General features: G+C 40.9%; 1 protein-coding gene and 1 long non-coding RNA gene across 2 annotated transcripts; one reads left to right on the top strand and one right to left on the bottom strand.

The window, feature by feature from the left end:
* Nucleotides 1-909: 909 nt before the first annotated feature.
* On the bottom strand, nt 910-13,948 carry SLC38A2 (solute carrier family 38 member 2). The gene is made up of 15 exons (XM_032443234.1): nt 13,795-13,948; nt 13,581-13,662; nt 13,343-13,458; nt 10,799-10,872; nt 10,606-10,698; nt 10,329-10,410; nt 7,214-7,296; nt 6,543-6,601; nt 6,276-6,425; nt 5,821-5,900; nt 5,625-5,725; nt 5,141-5,265; nt 4,679-4,823; nt 4,468-4,565; nt 910-4,106 (listed from the first exon to the last, which is right to left on the bottom strand). Exons 1-15 carry the CDS (start codon nt 13,911-13,913, stop codon nt 4,008-4,010), a joined length of 1,506 nt encoding a protein of 501 aa, XP_032299125.1. The 5' UTR covers nt 13,914-13,948; the 3' UTR covers nt 910-4,007.
* Nucleotides 10,803-13,796, top strand: LOC107309967. The gene is made up of 3 exons (XR_001553410.2): nt 10,803-12,385; nt 13,325-13,476; nt 13,560-13,796. It is a non-coding gene; the product is annotated as an uncharacterized LOC107309967 (long non-coding RNA).
* Nucleotides 13,949-21,114: the final 7,166 nt, after the last annotated feature.

A 21,114-nucleotide genomic window follows, 5' to 3' on the forward strand; every position in this document is an offset into this window, starting at 1 on the left:
CTCCCCAGGGAGGTGGTTCAGTCACCATCCCTGGTTGTGTTTAAGAGCTGTTTGGATATGTTGCTCACGGATATGATTTAGCAGAAGGTTGTTAGAGTTTGGGTACTATGGTTAGGCTGTGGTTGGACTTGATGATCTTCAAAGTCTTTTCCAACCTGGGTAATTCTATGATTCTATATAGCGTTTTGTTGTACACACAGCATAACACGTTACACGTTTGGCATCCTTCTTTCAAACCTAGTCAGGTAATAGGGAGATTCACATGAAGTGAAGTTCCAATGAAGAACTGATGCATCACACTTCTATTTTGGCCATTGGATGTAATTCAATATAAATCAAAAGACCCAGTTTGGGAAATTTTTAGAGAATCATAGTAACTATCCTGGAGATTACGGGAAAATAGCCACTCATTTATTACACTTAATTGAGACCCTGCGGCTACTGCAGCCCATAATGCAAAAAGTGAGACAGAGGCTCCTGGCTGCATTGAATCCCCTTTTCTTTGATGTTCATAAACTGTAGACTTCAGGGTACGCAATTCCAATCCCTTCCCCCTGCATAGAAAGTGCTCATAGATCTGTAAACCGTGCATGAAATTTAGGGTGCTTTATAGGAAACCCTTCAACTTTCTCCCCCCAAAACCATGACAACATTGCTTAGCATTATCTAAGTTCAATTAAAACAAACATACAATGTTTCATTGAAACTGTTGCACTCTGGCAACAGCTGTAGCTCCTCTGCTGGCCTCTAACAATACAGTGGCTACTTAACAGTACAAGGATGTACTGTAGGAGGCCTGAATCTGATGGCCTAACACAACTGTTAGAACCCAGTAGTTGTTAATTGCTCCGTTCAGGAAATCAAAACATCCATGGTATATTTCAGAATCAAAACATACACAAACCAGAATTACACCTTTTATGGACCCAAGTGACATTTGTGTTTATTGCAATATATACATTTGTAATAAATACAATCTTAGCGTTTTCTTACACCTTTTGGTGTAACACCGCATGGGAAATTGGTAATCACAGCCTGAACCTCTGATTAATCAGCTGAGGCAAGTGTCAGGTCAGCTATGGGAGCACAGGTGAGGGTAATTCAGCTGTGCTCCCGGAAGGGGTGGAGCTTGACTCCACCTCCTCTAGACCTCATTTAAGGGCTGACCACCACTAAGGCAGCATTTCTTGGAGATCACTCCCTGGTGGAGATTGCCTCAGCGTTTCCCAGCAAAGGCATCCATATCGGTGAATTTTTCCCTATAAATAACCTTTTGAATATCTATTACCACCTTTGTATTATTCCACCTTACAAACACATTACTTCCATTTTGGTAAGCATTACATTTTGTCGTAGAAGGACCTTTCTTTTGACAGCTGTTATACAGATGTACAACATGAACAACTCATTGAAATGACGCGATTTTCAGTAATGAGAGAGAAATATATACATAAACCCCAAACCCCGAACCTACACTATATACATTATACTTACAGTATATACACACATACAGTTTTATGTACATACAATATCATAAATATTGAAAAATAGGTTTAGGCTTAATGGATTAATGTTTTATAAATAACATATTACACTTATGACTGAAATATCATGGAAGACAGTAATGTCTAACTGAGGTGACAGAACAGTGGTTTAATACTGAAGCTGCTCTTTCAGGTCATTTGTTACGTAGGCAACTTAAGACAGACAGGTTTCAAAAAATAAACGTAACCAGAAAAAAAAAACCAGCAACCAACCATCCAACCAACAACATACATTTGAAACCAACCCAGCCAAGTGGAACTCAACTGCTGCAGGTGGAGCCAGCCATCAAGTAATACAACGCTTAACACAGAATCCAGAAACTGCTACATTAGAAGAATTAGGTGACATGGATGATAACAGCATTATGAGTTGCCATCACAAAGATCTTTCTCCTCTCCAGCTGCAGAGAGGACTGTGTAATAACCTCTCATTTCTTTTTTTTCTCTCCTGTGGTTCTGAGAGAATGAAGATTATTATTGTTTTTTTAAAAGCTGGCAAGGGAAGTGCTTCATCCCTTATGTGCTACAAGTTGCTCAAAAGTAGACATTTTAATCCTCTTCAGTTGTTCTACGCTTGCAGAGGAAGAAGAAAAGCTGCCGAAGTAGAGAGGCATGCGCTCAGCGCTCCTGTATATCAGGTGCCATGGGATAGTTACCATAGATGTAAAGTAGCTGAGGGCAGAGAAGTACCTAAGGAGCTTTAGTCAGTGCTGACTTCAGGATCGTTCATCACCAGTCGAGTACCACCAAACGAATGATACGAACAACACGAAAGAAATCTAACTTCTCATTACAGTTTACGTTACAGACGTAGCAACCAGCACTTACAGCCATGCAGAAGTATCAGTACAAAATACCTGCAATTTTTTTCCCATGAATTTTAAATGGCTGGGCAGAGCTTGATGTTATCTGCCAAACAATGACTGTAATTTAGATCGTTCCTGACCGATTCTACAAGAGCAAAAAAAGTCTCAGGCACTGTTTAATCAATGGATTACAGGGCCCTACTTGTTCCCTCTGAAAAATGCTGAGTGGAACGTTGTACACCAGACTTTTAAAACATTGTGTTAGATGAAGACAACTGACCACATTGCCATGATTATTTCATTAATAATCTCTATCTAGGCTTTTGTACCTAATATTGTGTTTGAGAACCTCTTGTAAGCCAAGTACGCTGTTACATAAGTTATTTCTCTTCACCCTGGGATAAGAATGAAAGAGTAAACATGCACTAGAAACAAAACAGCTATCACAACCATACAGCATCTGTTTCATCAGCTAGCTAGCTAGAGTTCATAAAAAAAAACTTACCTATTTCTGAAGCAAACAAGTATGAGATGACTATCCAGTCTATGAGGTTATCATTAATACTACGATACACTATAAATTGGAAGAGGAATCCCAGTCGTGTATGTGAAGAGAGTTTGTACCAAGCATGAAACACTGGCACAGTTATTTTGCAGATTTGACTCAGAAACAGAATAGTCAAGTAATTAAAAATCCAATAATGGATGAGTACTTTGATGATATGCTCCATTGCCATTAAGTTTTTTATCTACAACAGGAAAACAAAACAAAACAAACTAACAACCCCAAACCCTGTTTTACCCAATTGCACTATTGAGTACTTCAAGAATGGCAATGTCAATACCATCCCTCTGAGTTCCACATTAACTACACTTCTCAAGTGCACCCATTCTAAGGGGTTGATACTTTTTAAAGCTCGACAATTTGGGTTTCCAGACCATTTTTTTTGAAACAAAGGTAAACTGTGGTTAAAATTTCAGTACAGTGAAAATTAATTTTTATGGGAAACATTTACAATTAGAAGATTTTACTTGAATTGGTTCATCTTCTGCTTTGGTCATTACAAGTACTTTTAATATAAAATTTCTTCTAATTATGCCTCGACAGAGAGGCAAACTAGATTTAATTTAGGACACCGATTACTTATTTTTATATGCGTGTTTCTTTTTAGAAAAAAAGTTTCTTAAAGTCAAAATAGTGCTTTTGAGGTCCATAAGATTTTTTTGGTACAAAAAATAATAGTGTTTCTTTCTCTCTCTCTCATTGGTTATTTAAACACTTTCCTGTAAATTAAGAGTCGTTTCTCACATCAAATGGTTCCATTAGGCACATTCAAGTAAAATAACAAAATATCCAAGTAACAACGATGAAAGCCAAACATGGCTTGATAAAAGTCTACACAGAGTTCTGTCCATTCTCTGGAATGGAATAAAGTTGTCACTTCCTTCAGCCAGACACTCACGTGGTTTGATGTTAAAATCCATTTCCATCATGCAGAATAGTTCCTTAAAGCCAGAGTTCAGGTATTCTACAATCAGAAGAACCATCAACAAAGAATCTGCATTTTAAAGGAAGGAAGCTGAATAGCTCATTTTCATTCTCAGTAGGTATCTGAGTGAACACTGGCATTTGAAGTGGAGCATTACACCAGGACAGTTAATGCCCATCAGAAGCATCAGTATGGATCCAGTCTAGAATAATCAGTGTCATACACCCAGTCATCACAAGTATACCACTTAGAAAGAATAATGCAGCCTGAAAAGAGAGAATATAAAGAAGCGGATCAGTTTTTGCTACTTGATCTATGAAATCATACACATACATGGCACAAATACCACTGCTCGTGGAGGAAGGAGCAACTAGTATAAAAGATTAAAATATCACAGCAAGCAATAAGAAGTTGGACATTTTTCTTGTAACTGAAATCCTTTTTCAAATAATACTTTGTTCCCCCAACCCCCCCCCCCAATGTAGTAGACCTTGTCCACAGTCATCCTCAGTAGATGACACTCCATTGATTACCCTCCATTTACCCTTAATTTATAAGAAGAAAACTATTTTTTTAAATGTTCTGCATTAGTAAGCAAGTGTGATCTTCATGTTTGTCTATACATACCCCAATCTTTTGCACTGACTTCATTGGTTCCTTCTTGACTAATTTGATATAGAAGGCAGACGGAAGAATGAAGATCAGCATAGCTGCTGCAGATGCACCTGTTAATGAAGCACAGAAAAACATTTTTGAACATGTAAGTATAATTCAATTAGACCACAACTGCATTTCCCAAGATTTAACAGACTACTTAAAGTGATGTGAAAATGCTTACCAATGAATCCAAAGATGTCTCGGATGGTAGGGACAAAGATAACGAGTACGTTGGTAAATGCCAGGAGAACAACTGTAATAGCACAGTGACGCCACCAACTGAACTCTTTCCCTGCCCACAGTAGTTGGGTAACGGAACTGCGGATCTTTCAAAGAGAAGGAAAAAAAAACAACATGCTGATTTCAGTAAGCTGAAACAGTGCAAGTTCTTTCAGAATCAGGAATGCAATATAACTGGATGCCTCCGTATTAACTGCTCTGTAAATGTTGCTTACTTATTTTAATTAATGATACAGTGATATTCCATCAAACTTATCAAAATAAATTTGTGGGGTTTATTTTTTTTTCAGTTAAGAGAAAAACTCCATACACCAAAAAATGGTAGTTGCCACATCAGCAAATGACTACAGCAGGAGATGAGATTAAAAATAATTGTACTAATACTAAAAAAGAAATTACTTACTGGGAAAATAACCACAGGTACAGTAAGGGTTACAGCCATAAGTACGGCAAGACGCACAATTAGAAGAAGAATGTCAGCACCCAGAAAAGCAGAGTAGGTATGAAGCAGCTCTGATTCAACTCTTCCTATAATGAAAGTAATATTTAAGTTAGATGTAGTTGGCACACTTCCCAAGACAACTGTGTTTGCTCAAAATGCTGTTACAGTCCAAGCAGTACACGCTAAAGCCCCACAGTTCCTGAAAGTACTTCTCTATTTTACTCAGGAATACCTTGAGGGCAATTAATCTGTTTTAATCCAGTACCTTAGGCCTCATCCCACCACTGTCCTGCTTCTGGATGTGCACTTTTAAGAATATTAAAAAAACCCCAAAACTTTAGTTTCTGAATACATACACTGCGTTTGTTTGCTCTAACTTAAAAGTACTGCTGTGGTTTTGCAAAACGTAACTCATTTAAAAGAAAGCAGGGATGGTAATACTCACCGTAAAATGTTAAGTATCCAAAGAGAGCAGCCAGTAAATACATCAGGAACATGGCAAAAAAAGATACATAGGACACATTCATCATTCTTTTACGGCTTCGGCTGCAAGAAAAGCAAATATTGTTAGCAACGAGAAAACCCTGTTTTATACTATTTTCTTTGTGCAGTGCAATTAGAGCAACTTATCTAGTATTTACCTTTTCAGTTCTTCATAGATAGGAAGAATTGCAGGATGACAGACAAAAGAAAATGTCAGGATTGGGACAGCGTAGACGGTCTGAAAAAAATAATGTTTTTTTTAAGCATCTCAACAGACATTAGAAAAGGAGTTTTAAAAAAAATAATCATCAGCAGGTTCCCAATTTTGAATTAAGTATTTCTTTTCATTCTTTGATCAAGACTAGTGATCCTTTGGAACTGGAACTTTTGACAGCAAGTTCTAAGACACCTCAAGCTCCTTTTATTTCTATGCATTTCTATGCATGGGAACACCTGATCTACAGGAGGTAAAATGCGTCCAACTCTCCCAGAAGAGAAATTCTTTGCATGTATCAAGTTTGCAAAGGGCAAGAAAAAAAGGACCTGATCTAGAACTTATTTATATAGTCTCTTTTGGCTGTTTTTAAACACAGAATCTGATTCTGCCAGTTACCTGTGAATTGAAGATGAAATATTTGGGCTTGCATGCATCATCAATTGTTATATTTTCATCTGTGAAAGGTGCCAGTGTTGCATTTATTAACGTTGCGTTTATGATGTCACTGTCCATAGGACAAGGAATCTGAAACATCTTCCAAATTACCTGGGAATAAATTAATGCACTTGTGTTACTTTGATTAATGTAGTATGTGAAACTTTTTAGAAACTGTGTTCAGTTTCACCTCAAAATGTAGCTGGAAGTCTACAGAATTATACTTACAACAATCAGAAAGAAGACCATGCAGAGTAAGGAAAAGCCACTGGTATAGCCCAAATATCCTATATTCAAAAGAGGAAAAAACAACATAAGATACAGTATTCATGTTGTAACATCATCAAGACAATATTTTCTGACAGCCATCTCTTTGGATTGCCATTTTTCTTTACATTGAATAAAACAAGATAACCACCTATTAATTTCCTAATCAAATCCCGGATCTAAAAGTTCTCAAAGACATGCAAGAAAAATGCAGCATTGAGTCCATACTAATAAACTTCATAACTTTAAAGCCCTATTTTTTAAAGAACATTCTATACTAAGAATGACTGTAGGAATCATTCCAAAGGATACACTCAAGACAAGTCTGCCCTCCCTTTTGTTTTTACTGAATCATTCAATTTGTAGGAAGCAATAACTTCAGAAAAGTATTTCAGATCAAGACTTTCAGTTATCAAAGCTCCACCACAGAATTCTTTAAACAAAAAGCATGTTACTTAAGTTACTCAGATATATTACTGGATTACAGGCATTTCATTTAAGGCATCTAATACAAATTACAAATACAGACAGCTGTCAGTTTACAGAGGACTCCAGAACTCAAACATCCTATCAACCCATTTCCTCACAGTACTTTCAGTGCATTTTTAATGTGATTGTGGTTCACTGCTTACCTAAATTTTTCAGTAAAGACAGAGGAAGAATGAGGATGACAGACACCATCAGCACTAAATAGTCGCCATTAAGGTACCACTGTCTGTAGAAAAAGGACATCATATGTAAGTAATCACAATACTTAAAAAGTCAAAAGATTTGCAGTTTAGTCGTCAATCTTACTTTTTCCTAATACATATGTCTATTTATAAAAATGCAGTGTCTGGTATCACAAAGGATTAACACTGGTCTTACTATATGGACCTAAAGCCCTACAGACCTTCCTGTCTCACCCCAAACCTATATTGTGCCTTTCCTTTAGTGTCCTTTTTCTAAAATTAATATGCATCTGGAAGTCAGAAGACAGAAAAATAAATGATTGGGGAGAAAAAAATCAGCTGGGATAAACCACGAAAAACAGTCATTTGCTTAAATGTTGATTCCTGACTCTCCAGATGTATTACAATATAACAGGGCCCCAGCAGGGTAATCACCACTTTAATGGCAATAAAGTTCTGTTGGGTGCCCTGCGGGAGTTAAAGAAAAACAGATGAGGGCTGGAATTAAGGCAGTAGCTCAAGCCCACTGGCTGGAAAATACTGGAAGAACAGTGGGATTCTACTGGAGGCATGATGAGTCCCTTCTAGTAAGGAACATTACTAAGAAACTCAGTAGATTTTTTCCCTTCAGATCTTTTTTTTCCCATTTATTCTGTACAAGGCAGTAGCTATTTTATGATGCAGCATTTTAGAGCATTGGAACGTGACCATCTTCTTTGGAAAAACAAAACTAGATCTGTGTAGATGTAAGGTAATTTCACTGAGCTAACAGGATAACTGATCTTGAATAGTTTTAGCATAGCAGAGTAACTGCTTTCTTCATGTGATGGAACAGGAATATCCTACATTTTTCAAGTAATTCAAGTAATATTAAGCACTTATTCCCAAATGTTTGTACTTGAAATATTGTTAGCTAATGCATAGAGGATATATTTCAATATGAATTGGATGCTGCTTTGATAAACAATTAAAATTGTATTACTCAACTGGAAATTTGTGCATTCAAACATACTTTCTGAGTTATAAGCCTATATGCTAGTTGAAATATGGAATACCTCTAACAGACTTGCTCTGGGTTTATGAAGCAAGTGCAAAATAATTTGGTTCTCTTTACCCAGAATTATCTGGGATAACTAAATGTAGACATCTATTTTAGAAAGTTCATGTGTGTAGGGCATCAATGTGGTGTGCTCTTTTTTTATTTATTTAACGCAATTATCTCATGGTGAATTAAAAGTAAATCAGAGCTGACTTCTGGCATTTGGCAGTCAAAAGAAGGGGCACTTTCATTGTCCATGTATAACAAGAAGGTAACTGGGACTTTCAGATCAAGAACATGAAAGTTTTTCTGTTCTGAAGAACAGGATTTCTCAGCTTCAAAACTCAGCTGAATATGAAAAAAAACAATGCAAAATAAGTTATAAAAATTGAGCTAGTGATTGTAATATTGTCTCAGAATTTCAGAACATTTTCTTCTACAGTAAGCATTATGTTGGGACATTTAAACAGGTAAGTGCTTACATTTTATGCACCAGGCTGCCAGAGTGGAATCCATGCCAATGGTAGCCACCCAGACTCCCCTAAGCAATGCATGGAGAGAGTCAGTTAAACGGAGTCCACAATTGTTAGAGCACTGAGAAAAGACTTACTTTAAATCAGTGAACAGCCAAAAAAAGAACACTGAAGATATAAATCTCAATTTCTGAACTCTGTCAGACACCGCTGACTCAGTTGCACAGCAGTAGCTGTATCCAGTGCAATTTACAGCCCTGGCCCTTCCCCCCGAACTCCAATTGATTTTGAACACCTTTCTGAAGATAGGACAATTAAAAATACTTGTCTCCAAGCCCCCTTTTAAATATCACCAGTTACAGGGGCTTGGAAAATAAGTCTTGAAGAATTCAGCCAAATGAGGGAAATGAACTGCCCCAGAAAAAAACTTTTAAGAACTACACTGACAATTAAATGAGGTAGGTGGCATTCTTCATCTGAGCACAATAAATAATAATAATAAAAAAAATACTATTAGCCTCATGACAATATCCATCAGCAAGCTGTATGAACTGTACGAACACCAAATGGCTCGAACCCCTTGGGGAACACAGGCAGAAAAATGCCTACCTTCTGAACTCAGGCTTAGGTGTAAGTTGGAGTCTTGAGCTGCTCAGCCCTCTCAAGACTGGGACACTTCAGGACAAGGCACAGTAGTACAACTCTGAAGAGTGAGATTTATAGCACTTAACTCTATCCATCTGAAGTCAGGTATCTTGTTTTAGATAGCTGTTTTTACATATCCTTTCAATACAGTGATATATCACTCATTGGAGATGCCCAAAACAAGTGTCTATGTCAGGTACGCTAAATTGACCACTTGAGGATTGTGTCTCTTCACAGATTAGGTATATGCAGACAAGAAAATGATAAGCTCAATATCTAACTTTCAGACTGGTGGATGTAGGTAAAATGAACTCTCCACCCAATGCACCCCATCCCCTCTAAAAGCCAAGCAGAAAAGCCACAATGGAGTTAAGGTGTCTCGAGGACTAAATGGCAATAAGTTGATGATTTTATTTGGGCACAGAAACTCCTTTAGTTCAATGCTTAAACCCAGTGCATTTTTTGAGAATGGCTCCTGAAATTCATTACATCACCTTACACTTATATTCCATCACTTCCCACAATATTAGCATGAGAAAAACAAAACTAGTTGGAGCTTAACTGGAAAACAAGCAAAGAAACAAAAAAAACCCCAACACAGCACCACATTTATCTTTCCTTATCAAGAGTGTATTTAAATACAGATATTATACGTACATACGTTAAAACTTACCTGATTTTCTTTAGAAAACAATTTTTTGTAACATGATACAAAACCTGTATTTTTCTACCCCTTTTCCCAGGAGAGGCTGGATCTAAATGAAGTGGAACGCTTAAGGGAAGGAGAAACTTACTGTATCTCTGTCTGAGTAAGAAGCTACCCTACGGTGTATCGAACGTGGTCTCCAAATAAAAATATATGCAGTCTCCGTATTTGTTTCTCCTAATAGTTTCTCTGATGAGGAGATCTAACACCTACCCTGTGTTCTCTTCGATGTTCATAAATGTCTTGATGACCAATGGTAACTCATATTTCACTATGAAGAGGTAGCTTGACATAGCTGTAGGTGAATAACATCATAGATCATTACAAATACAGAATATGTCACAAGATGCAAGAATCACATAACATGTTTCATAACCTCACTTGAACACAAGCAGTTAATGAATACATGTTGTGTGAAAAAAAAAGTCTCCACAATAAGAAGGGAATAATTATTACTGACAACAAAGTCATTTTAAGATCTTGTTCTCACCTCCAATGTTCTGCATTGTAATTGATCCAGAAGCAGCAAGTTTTCCAGGCATACCAAAGGCCTTCATTCCCAACTGTTCATATAATAAAGATCCTAGAAGAAAACCCATCGAAACAGACAATGAGAACAGTGTCATTTCACAAGTAGTAGCACAAAACAAAGACAATGCTTACAAAATAGTACTTTGCCATACCTCCTTCGTTGGCGGTCTTCAAAAGGAGATGCACTGAATACAAAGAAAGTATTGAAACCACAAGTAGAAGTATCCTGGAGAGGGAGAAAACATAAATGAGACATAAATGAATTACCAAAACCTTATTAAATAAAAGCAAACTAAACAACATTACTAAAACACGACCTCAGAATCAACTACAATTCTTTTTTGTAGTTTTGAAAATGCTTTCAGATAATGTCTAGTTTCAAAAGAATTTATACTAAAATGCATTTTAGAGGAATCCATTTTAGAGAAATTCTAGTGGAAAATAAAACAATGCTTGTTTACAGAATAAGGCAGCAAAAGCACAGGCAAGAATCAGGAAGTTGCAGTTGGAAACACTTGATACTTTGTTACATTATTTGTATCAACAGGAATGGTCTTTGTATCGCTGTAAGAAACTGTATTTCTCCTGTCCTCCTTCCCTTTCTCAATAGCAAGTCTTGAATAAACCATCAGCTACAACTGTAGCCAGTGAAGATTATCTCTTAGTCATTGACAAATCAGCTTTTCAGCTTCATTTTTGTATAAAATAATAATAATAATAATGAAAAAAAATTAAACTGTAAAAGCTTTTGAGGACTGAAAATTGAGGTATTTTCAGAGCTCTGCAACTGGCCTTCAAAAGGAAATATAGGTTTACTGCAATAGGAAATTATTTACTCAAAAGTTGAATTTTGTATGAATTGCTTACATGAGAATTGCTAGTGGCTTGTTTCTCTTCTCTGCAGCTTTCACAGGCAGCATATGTTATTTCCAGAAACACAGTTTTGATACATCTAAAATTCAGGTCTCTGAATTGAAGCACAGCAAGTGCACTTCCTGGAGTGGCACGCTAGGGGGGACTTCTTCACAGCTAAAGACGACCGTGGAAAACTACAATATATTCAAAAATGTCTCGGCCCTTCTTACACCGACACAAGCAAACTGCTTTCCGGTATACTTAATTAAACAGCACACCTGCTAAAAAACACAAAGTTCCATTTGGAGTTCTCAGTGTCATCTGCCTGTCTCCTTCTGCAGTATTTTCAGTGTTAATGAAATTAGTAAACACTAGAAAGAACTGGAAACAAGAATATCTGAAAGATGAATCCACCCAAGGAATGCAGAAGACTTGTGTTAGTGTGCCAATTCTACCCCAACAAACACACACAAAAAAATAAACCTGTATTTCTGAGAGGTACAGATTTAATTGAGGCATCAACTAGAAACAGTACAGTGAAATGCGTTAAGGTTACATTTAATTACACTTAATTAAGACAACACAGTTTCTGGATCCGTTAGTGCCAGCCTTGAATAGCTGTTTAAGAAGAGTGTTGACAATATCAGTCAGCAAACTCATCTAGAAGCTGACTCTGCTCTGAGCTTCAGGACTGTGTCATTCATTTCCTTCACGCAGTGCTGACACCAGTGATTCCACACAGTCTTCTAAGAATTTACTGTCATAATCAACTGCATCTGGATGTGAATCTGTAACCTAGTTACAGATGCCTGCAATGCCCTCAGCATCACTGGTGAAGTTCTGCTTTCCTGCATCTCAACTGTACCAGTTTTAAAGTTTAACAGGTTAGTTTATTTTTGAATCAGTATTACTGTAAAGAAGATTTTAATGCGCTACCTGGAAATGAAAGGTAAGTAAATACCTCAACACCCAATTGCTGTATTCATGGCTTTGAGCACTTCCTCAATTCGCAGGAAAAAAAAAGACTCCCTACCACGTACACATTTACTCATATACCTGACCTTACATTTATTTCTCCATTTCTTTTCCATTTCTCCTCAGAGAAACTTTCTAACGTACGTTATGCTATTGATCTTATGCACGCTGCAAAAATTAAGAGTGTGAAGCTGATGTGTCAGTAGGTGAAGTATCTCTCTATTCTGAGCACACAGAGTAATGAAGATACGCTGGTTAGTCCGTATCCCTTGCAGAGACAGTGATTTTAAAGGTGTAGATTCAGTCAGTTCCCTGAATTGAGTAAAAGCACAGCAATAAAAAGGATTTTTCTGCTGACACAAGTACACTGCAGCCTTATGGGTCTAACTATGTCAGTAGAGGAAAAGCAGCATTAGTCCTGAGCCAGACATGCAAAAGTCAGAGAAAACAATTCCCTTTATCTTATGTTTTTCTCTAACTCACTGCAGACGTATTCTGTGCTTTTTGGGTAACCACTGCAGTAACCATTACAAGAGGAATTTCTTGTTGGTTTCCATTTGAATGACAGACTCCTCAAGGGAGGCCTGTCAGTCGCAAACAAGCTATACAAAACATAGGAAACCTCACTGTATACTGTTTTTAAGATCAAAGAACTTACAGTTTATACATTCTTACAAGCCGTTCTGAATTTCTAACAATCCTTTCATTGAAAGCAATCCATAAATAGTACAATTCTGTACCTGCAGCAATGACAGCGTGTTTTGCAAAGGTGCAATTTTTACCTAATATTATTAGTTATATAGAGGAAGGGTTTGGGTTTTTTGCTTTTTTTGTTTTTGTTTTTTTAGGAACCAAAGGATACTTACACAAAAAGAGCAATTCCAGTGTTAGCCATGGCATAGGAAAGTCCCAGGATGCCACTGCCCACAATAGCATTGCTCAGATTAAATACTGACATCCCAAAGGAAGTGGTACCCGGATGCTGAGGAAAGGGAGACAGGTAACGATTAATGGAAAGTTATCGCTATCTCAGAATTCAAACAAACATCTGTTTGCCAATCAAGCCATTTTCCCGGATGGCAGATATCACGTCTGGGTACTTACATACTGAGTTTCATATTTCTTCTTTCCGACGTTGGAGTCGAGTAAGAAATTCTGATTTTCCGGATCCATATCAGCGTAGTGGCTGTAAAACACATCGCATCATCAGAGTCTGCTTCACACAGACCCTCGCTGCCACTTCCCCCTTCGCATATCCGAGAGGAAGATGACAACACCGGCCCGGGGACCCCGCGGGAGAGCCGCCCACACCGCTCACCTCTTCATGGCGGCCGGCTTGGTGGGGTAGGGGTAGCTGAAGTCGTTGCTGTTGGAGCTGTAGCTACTGCTATCCTCGTCGGGAGAGATGTTGAACTTGCCCATCTCGGCGCTGCTCATGGCGCAGGGGCCGCTCTTTTGTCCTTGGCGGCGGGACGGCCGCGCCTGCGGAGGTGGGAGGCGACGTCAGTGCCGCAGCGGGCAAGGCGGCCGTCACGTGTTCGGAGCGCGCCCGCCCGCCGCCGAGTGGAAAAGTACCAGGAGCGGGCGGGGGGCGCGGGCACACAAAGGTGGCGGCCGCGGGGCCGAAGAGAAGAGAAGAGAAGCGACCCGACCCGCAGCGAGCCGCGGACACGGGCTGTGCCCCGCCGCTATAAGGAGACAGCCGCCCTGCCCACCAACACCCCCCCCCCCCCCCCCCCCCCGGAGATTCTCGGGACTGATGCAACACCGCGGGGCGATGTCACGGTGGCCGCAGCCCCGTGTTTACCTCCCTCTCCCCCCTCCACCCCCAGCCCCTCGACGCCGCATTTTCTATAGAAAAACGCAGAGCGGACGCAGGAGCGCAGCGCAGCGCACGGCCGCTTCTTAATTCCAAGTGCTATCATGGCTGGGATGCGGCAGTGTCCCCGCACGCCCCACCTGGGCATCCACACCGCACACAGCACCGCACCGCGCCCCGCAGCCCCTCACCTCCTCGTCGGGCTGTGCGAAGGGTCTGCCCGGAGTCCCGGCGATTCGGAGCGCTTCGCTCTGTGCCGCGCTTCTCGCAAGGATTAATACAAATAAATCCTCGGCTACAGAGCGTCAGCGGAACGAGAAGCTTAAAGAACCCGAAATAAATAACGGCGGGGTACGGTCACTGCGAAAAGCCGTCGGAGCGGAGGGAATAGGGGGGCAGCGCTGTGCTAGCGGAGATGCTCACGGTGCCGGCTGCGGCGTCGCTGTCGGTCTGACGGCCCCTCGGGGCGCCGCGGCTCTTGATGCAGGAATGCAGCGCGTCATCGCGAGGGGCGCGGCGCTCACCCTCCCGCCCTCCGTCGGCGCCGCCACCGCCCCCCGCTCTGCCCGACTGACCCCCTTCAGCAGCACGGGATGCGGGCGGGGCGAGGCAGAGAGAGGAGGGGGTGCGTGTCCTGCCCCGCACTTGGTCGGTGTGTTTGTGTGTGTGTTTGGGGGGATACGCTACGCCGCCCGACCGTCGCACCTCTGCTCCCTCCCCGCTCAGCCACGCGGTGTTGTGTGCACGTGCGTGAGGCCGGAGCCAGGAGACGAGCGGGAATAGCGGCCTCCTGCTGGCGATGGAGTCTGCGATGAGAGAGAAAATGTGCCTCAACACACACTGTGGGCAGTGATGCGGTGCTCGGACCGCGGGCCGGGCGGCTCCACGGCTACTCCGCGTCCTTCTCCTTTGAGGGCCGGGGTCTCGGGATCGGTCGAGCTGCCCCGCACAAACCAGGCTCAGGGGGGTTCGAGTACTTCGGCCGCCTACTTCGTACCACCCCGGCTCGGGGCAGCGGGGCTCCCCTCGAGCGGAGCTTCGCCCCTCCGCATAGTCCTACGGGACCCCATCGCTTTGGACCCCACCGTGCCGCCCGCGGCTCCGGCTCTGTGCGATGGAGCTCAGCCACCTGGCAGCGCTTCGTCCCGCTGACCAAACATCGGACCCGCCGTGGCGGCTCGACCGTTAGCGGCACAGAACGTTCCAGAGCGCCTCGGCCCGGAGAACGGGTTGGGGCGAGGGGGAGGAAGGGGGATGGGGGGGGGGGGGGGCGCGGACAGCAGCGGCGGCGAGGGGCGGAGCGCGGCCGAGCACGCGCAGGAGGCGCCAGGCTGAAAATTTTCCATCCCGCAGTTGTCTCCCCGCCCCCATCCGGCCGTGACATCACCCACCGCCAGCGTTCACCCCCCCCTGCATCCCCCTTCCCAACCCCCCCCTCCGCCAGGGGGAGGCGGGTGGCCGCTCTGCGCTGCGGCGCCTTCCCGCTCCGCACGCCGCCCCTTGTGCGGGAGCGCGTTCGCCCCTTCGGAGCGGTAGCGGGTGTTTGGCCGTGCCGTCGTGCGGGCATGAGCTGCCGTGCAGAACTGCGGCTCGCACCGCAGAGGTCAGGCTGACCCGTTCGTTGCGGTGTCTGCCGGTTCCTCCAAACATCCCTTGTGTTGTGGGCACGGTAACTTGGAGATAGCGATGGCGGCGTCTTTCTGAAGGATGGCTTATCGGCTTCGCGACAAGCACAGGGAGGGCTTCACAGATAGATGTAAAGCAGTTGCTGTGAGCAGCACAGTTGTACCGCTGGTTCTTCAAGCTAAATCCTTATTTTATGCCTTGACAAATGTTGAATTTTTCCTTTTTTTTTTTTTTTTTTTTTTTTTTTTCCCCCCTATAACTGTCCTCATATTAAATCAAAACAACGTGCTAAGATTTCTTTCCTCATTTATGAGAATGAAAACCATCACGGTACACTTAGAAAAATGGCACTTTCTGAACCTAATGAGGGACCCATTACTGAGGGTCAGCGTGTGGCACATGGAGTGCTCTCCGCACTGCTCTGTGATATTGAGTCTGAAACGTCTTTACCCGTTTGGGGCTGTTATGTAGCTGAAATGATCCACTTTTCCAAGCGGTTTTAAGTAATGCCTCGCTGATTGAATTGTAATTTTCCTGACTGTAATTACTAAGAATGTACTTGGCAAAAAGCACATACAATGTGTTTCATCCAATTTTGAAACACGTTTTGCAATCAGAATAATAAAAGTTAATATTCATCAGTTCCTCCCACCATAGTTTAAGCAATTCATTTGTTTTCATCGGGACATTGCTTTTCTTTCTCCCCTTTTCCCAGCGTTCTAATGTTCTTCTTCCCTTTAAGCCCCTTTGCCCTTCATCTTTCCATATTCCATCATCTCTGTACCTTCCTTTTTTTTCCTGCCTTTTGTTGTTGTCGTTGTTCTTTTGTCTGTATCAACTCACTACAGACTTCCTTACAAACTCTGAACCCTTACGATATCTAAGAAGGAACTCTTTGCACAACACATTTCTGCATTTACTTGGGTACAGCTTATGGGTAGTTGGATTCCCCTCGCTCTTGTAATCATTTTGGGGTGAGTCTTTACACTTTCAAAACAAAGCAAAACCAGATGAACAAAACAAGATACAGAATTGTAAGAGTGTTGCAAGAGAAGCTGTGATTTGATTGTTAGGTGCTGAAGAAGCTGAGTTAGCTTCAGTTATATGGGTAGAAATGAACTGGAGTTTGCAGTATGTTACACAGGGATGCCATGGGTTTTGTAGCTGGACAAGTGCATACCGTACGCTTCCACGTTTCAGTTTGCAGCTGTGTCTCCCCTGTAAGTTCACCTTGTGCTCTAATGCAGCCTTATTTCTTAGCCTGTGAACATTTATTATTATTTTTTCTAAACTGGGTTGTTTGTTTTTATGTTTAGAAAAAGAAGTAGCTGGCAAAGTGATTTTTCTTTGGTCATGTTCTGGCCTTTATAGCATGGGAGGCTCTTGTTTTGTACTGTTTCTTCCTACATATATAAACAAACCTTGCAGAGTACTTCAAACTACCTGTAGCACATGCCAGTGGAGTAATTTATGTTTACAGTATGCATCAAAATGTTGTGTGTACAGTAATGTAAAAGTCAAGCCCATCCACATGGTTTTTAGATGATACTTCCTACACTGCCCAAAGGATATCAAATGAAATATGTAATATGTCAAAGCAATTTGCACTAGCAGATACATAACGTTCATTTTGCCTGCGTCTCCTGTGAGTAGCACATTTCTTACACCATGTTCTGCACCTGGTGAAATCCTGGAGGCTGTGGAAGGGTCATAGTGTGGATAGTGGTGGAGGCCTGAATGCTCTGTTGTACCCTGAGTATGACATTGCTTAGTGGCCTCCCCGCATGGCAGGCACGGTCTATCACAAGGAAGCTGGAGGTGTGGGTGAGAGGGGAGAACACAGGATTCACAGTTTTGCTGTTTAGACTCAGTGGTCCACAAAGACGCAGGTGGGGCTGGAGATTCCACTTTCCTTCTAACCAGTTTGGTTCATTCTTACCTCACACTGACTGCCTGTGGCATGCAATTAATGAAATTATAGGTTCTGATTATATGCTTTCTCAAACAAAACTTCCACTGAAGCCAACAGGAATTACTAGTGTGTAAGGAATGCAGTATTGCATATCCTGCCTCTTGGGCTTTGTGATGGTTAGTTGGAGCTACATATTAAACTTGGTTTAAGCCCTAATTTTTTTTCCCCTCGGTATTTATCCTAGCCTAGTTTCAGTTTTGCAATATGAAAACAACAAAAGCACTATGTTAAGAACATAAACAGCATTTTTTTTTAATAGTACATTTACTATAATTATAACTTGGATTTAAACAAAAAAATGGGGAGAGATTCTGAATCTGAGTTAAAGCCATCTCTGACTATGTCGCTACCCTGCAGTAAATACAGAACAGTGGGTGCTGTATATGATGTGTACTGCTACTCATCCACAAGAAATTGTCAGCCTTAAATGGACATTGCCAACTGCTGTAAAAATAATCTCTACTTTATGTTTTTAGCTCTCTAACATTTTTAGGGGGGTTAAAAATAGCCTTTCTTCATCAATCCTGACTCATCTTTTCCACTCAGCAAACACTGATTATTTTTTTTCCTGTGTAAAGTTAACATGAATTTTACATTGCATCTTTTCCTCTCTCTCCTTCTCTCTCTCTCTTTTCCATATGAATCTTGAAATATTTTGGGAATGGTATTTGCTAATTAACTGAAAGTACCATTTTCTATAAGCCATCCCACATATTTTTGTTTAGATGCTTATGGGAATAAAAGCTACTGTTTTTGTTCTTCTCCTTTTTGCTGGTGGCAGAGAGTATGACTTAAAGACATACATTTAGATTCCCAGAGATGTTCTCACCATAATTACAGCAGTCTGTACATCAGTCTCCCTCACTGTGTCAGCAGATCTTTGAGCATGTTATCAACTAAATCATGCTTCAGAGATCTTGGAAAAGTCACTTGCGTTTTTGCGGATCCCTTAAAAATAGTGTAAGTTGAAGAAATTTGACAGGGTTCTCCAGGCAAGGCCTTGTGCTAAAGCTATGTTCAGCAGGGAGCAAAACCACATTAGCTGTGCCGTTAAGCTGTTTCTGTGCTTCACTCATTAATGTAAGTGTGGATGCACTGATGGGTCACAAAAAGGCAAGCTAAGGCAGATCAGTGAGTGGTGTACTCTAATGGAAGACCCAGCCCCCAGAGAACCAGCAAGATCAGCCCCCCACTTAGTATTTCCTGCAGAGAATTTAAAACCATATTTCAATAGTATCTCCATTCTATAAATGTGTGTGGACATGAATTTAATCTTTATATAAAGATACTTTTTATATACATAATAAGGAAAATTGCTGGCATTCCTAGATGTTTTGAGGATCGGATCCTACTTTGTGGGCAACAGTTATTACCTACTGAATTTACAATACCGCTTTTCGCCTACATCTACTCAAAGAATGGCTTGTAACAGTAGCACATAAGGTCTGTCCAATCTGATACTTTATCCTTGGCAGTGGCCAACAGAAGATTCCCTGTGACAGAACAAAGGAATAAGTGTAAAAGGAAAGCCGTGCAGTTTATTTTTTAGCAATATTTAATGTTTTTGATATGCGTTTGCATGAACTCATGCAGATGAATGTTGAACCCATGTATAGTCTGATATTTGGCATAAGCAGTGGCAAAGCTTACTTAGCATTTACAAAAACTTCCATTTGTTGATTTGAAATCCTCATGTTTGGCACCTTAAGAGCTGTTTTTTACGTATCTTTATTACACTTCACATAGTTACCTTGCTTGAATAGCTGTCAAAGAGTCAGTCCTTCAATCTAATTGAAACCTTTGTATCTTCAGCTCCTCTGGGTTCCTTTACTGGATAAATGAACGCTGTTACAGGAGTTACAGATGTGTTCTCATTTGTTAAAGACTGATATTTAAGCCTAGACTCTTAGAAAAGGGCAGCAAGCGGGTTTTATCTTTGCACTTTTTTTCTCTGCTGCGTTCAGTCTGATGCAATATTTTTGTTGTCGATCTGAATATCCTAGAGTTGGCTGGTGTCCACATGAAGACGACTTGTAGCTGTTCATTATTATATTTTGGAAAAAAAACATTTTTTTTAGTAATATGTGTGAGCAACATATGTAAACATTTTGTGTGTGGTCAGGAAAATAATTCTACTGAGTGCGGATGGCTTTTATAAGAGCCAAATGCACATTTTTGGTTGTGTAGAAAGGGGTCAGTTTCTGGCAGAAATGGGCAATGGTTAGGTAAACCAGTTTATGCAGTCTCCATTATATACAAGAAAAAAGGTAAATGAGTGGGAAACTGTTACATTCAGCACTGTGCAAAGGACATTTTTGTTTGCATACATACCCAAGAATTTTGTTTCCTGTAAGGACGTTGCGCCTTCTGTTTATCACCTATGTGCAGAGTGCTTTTACCGCTGCTGAGTCACGATTTGCTGAATGACTGACTGACCTCAGCTTCTGCTTGGAGCTGGGAGACCTCTGCTGTGTATCAGGCGAGGAGTGTCAACGCCCCTTATTTGGGAAACGAAAGCATGACACAGCATTAGAGCTGAGTTCATTGGAAATGCTATAAGCAGGAGAGTGGAAATGCATTTATGCAGCTATGAAAAGTAAATCCAAATCTATCCTTTAAATCATTTACTGGTAGTAATGACTCATTGTTATTTAAAGAGAATAATAGTGTTCATTCCAGTGTGCTAAGCAGTTTTGCAGTGCAGTAATTCAGGGTGGATTTTGCCTGAATATTTAAATAATGCTAAACCTAAGGGATGGATGTTCCTCTGCTGGCTATGTTTTCTGAACAGAGAAAATATGTACATAACTACGGTGGTTAAGTCTAAATCTAGATAATCTTCGGTTTATGATAGCAATATGTAATCTATATTTAATAGTTTGTGAGGCCAAAATAAGCTACCAGAAACTGTAAGCATTGACTGCCTTTTCATAAATGTAGGAAGGTTTTACTGTGGAGCCATAAAATACATCCATTCCATTTGTTTGCCCTTCCTATGTGATGTTTTAAATTCAAACGTGTAAGCATGTATGGATTGTGGAAAACAGAATCCGGAGTCAATTTATGGAAATATCTACAGCTATTACTTACCTTAAAATCCTTTAAATGGCTAGTTTATATAGCTGCTAGAAGCATAATTAGCCCATAAACAGCTTCGTACTTCACATTTTGTTTAGCCATTTACTTTCTTTGTAGAATGAATAGGCATAATATTTTAACTG

This window comes from Coturnix japonica, chromosome 1 (genome assembly GCF_001577835.2).
Source record: "Coturnix japonica isolate 7356 chromosome 1, Coturnix japonica 2.1, whole genome shotgun sequence".
In the NCBI taxonomy this organism is placed as follows: domain Eukaryota; kingdom Metazoa; phylum Chordata; class Aves; order Galliformes; family Phasianidae; genus Coturnix; species Coturnix japonica.

Excerpts from the sequence above, each read along its gene's own strand:
- SLC38A2 (XM_032443234.1), bottom strand. The coding sequence starts at position 13,913 with ATGAGCAGCGCCGAGATGGGCAAGTTCAACATCTCTCCCGACGAGGAT. Across the intron at positions 10,411-10,605 it reads TACAATGCAGAACATTGGAG|CTATGTCAAGCTACCTCTTC; the intron begins GTGAGAACAAGA and ends ATTCACCTACAG. Across the intron at positions 7,297-10,328 it reads AACATCGAAGAGAACACAGG|ACAGTGGTACCTTAATGGCG; the intron begins GTAGGTGTTAGA and ends CTTTTTCTACAG.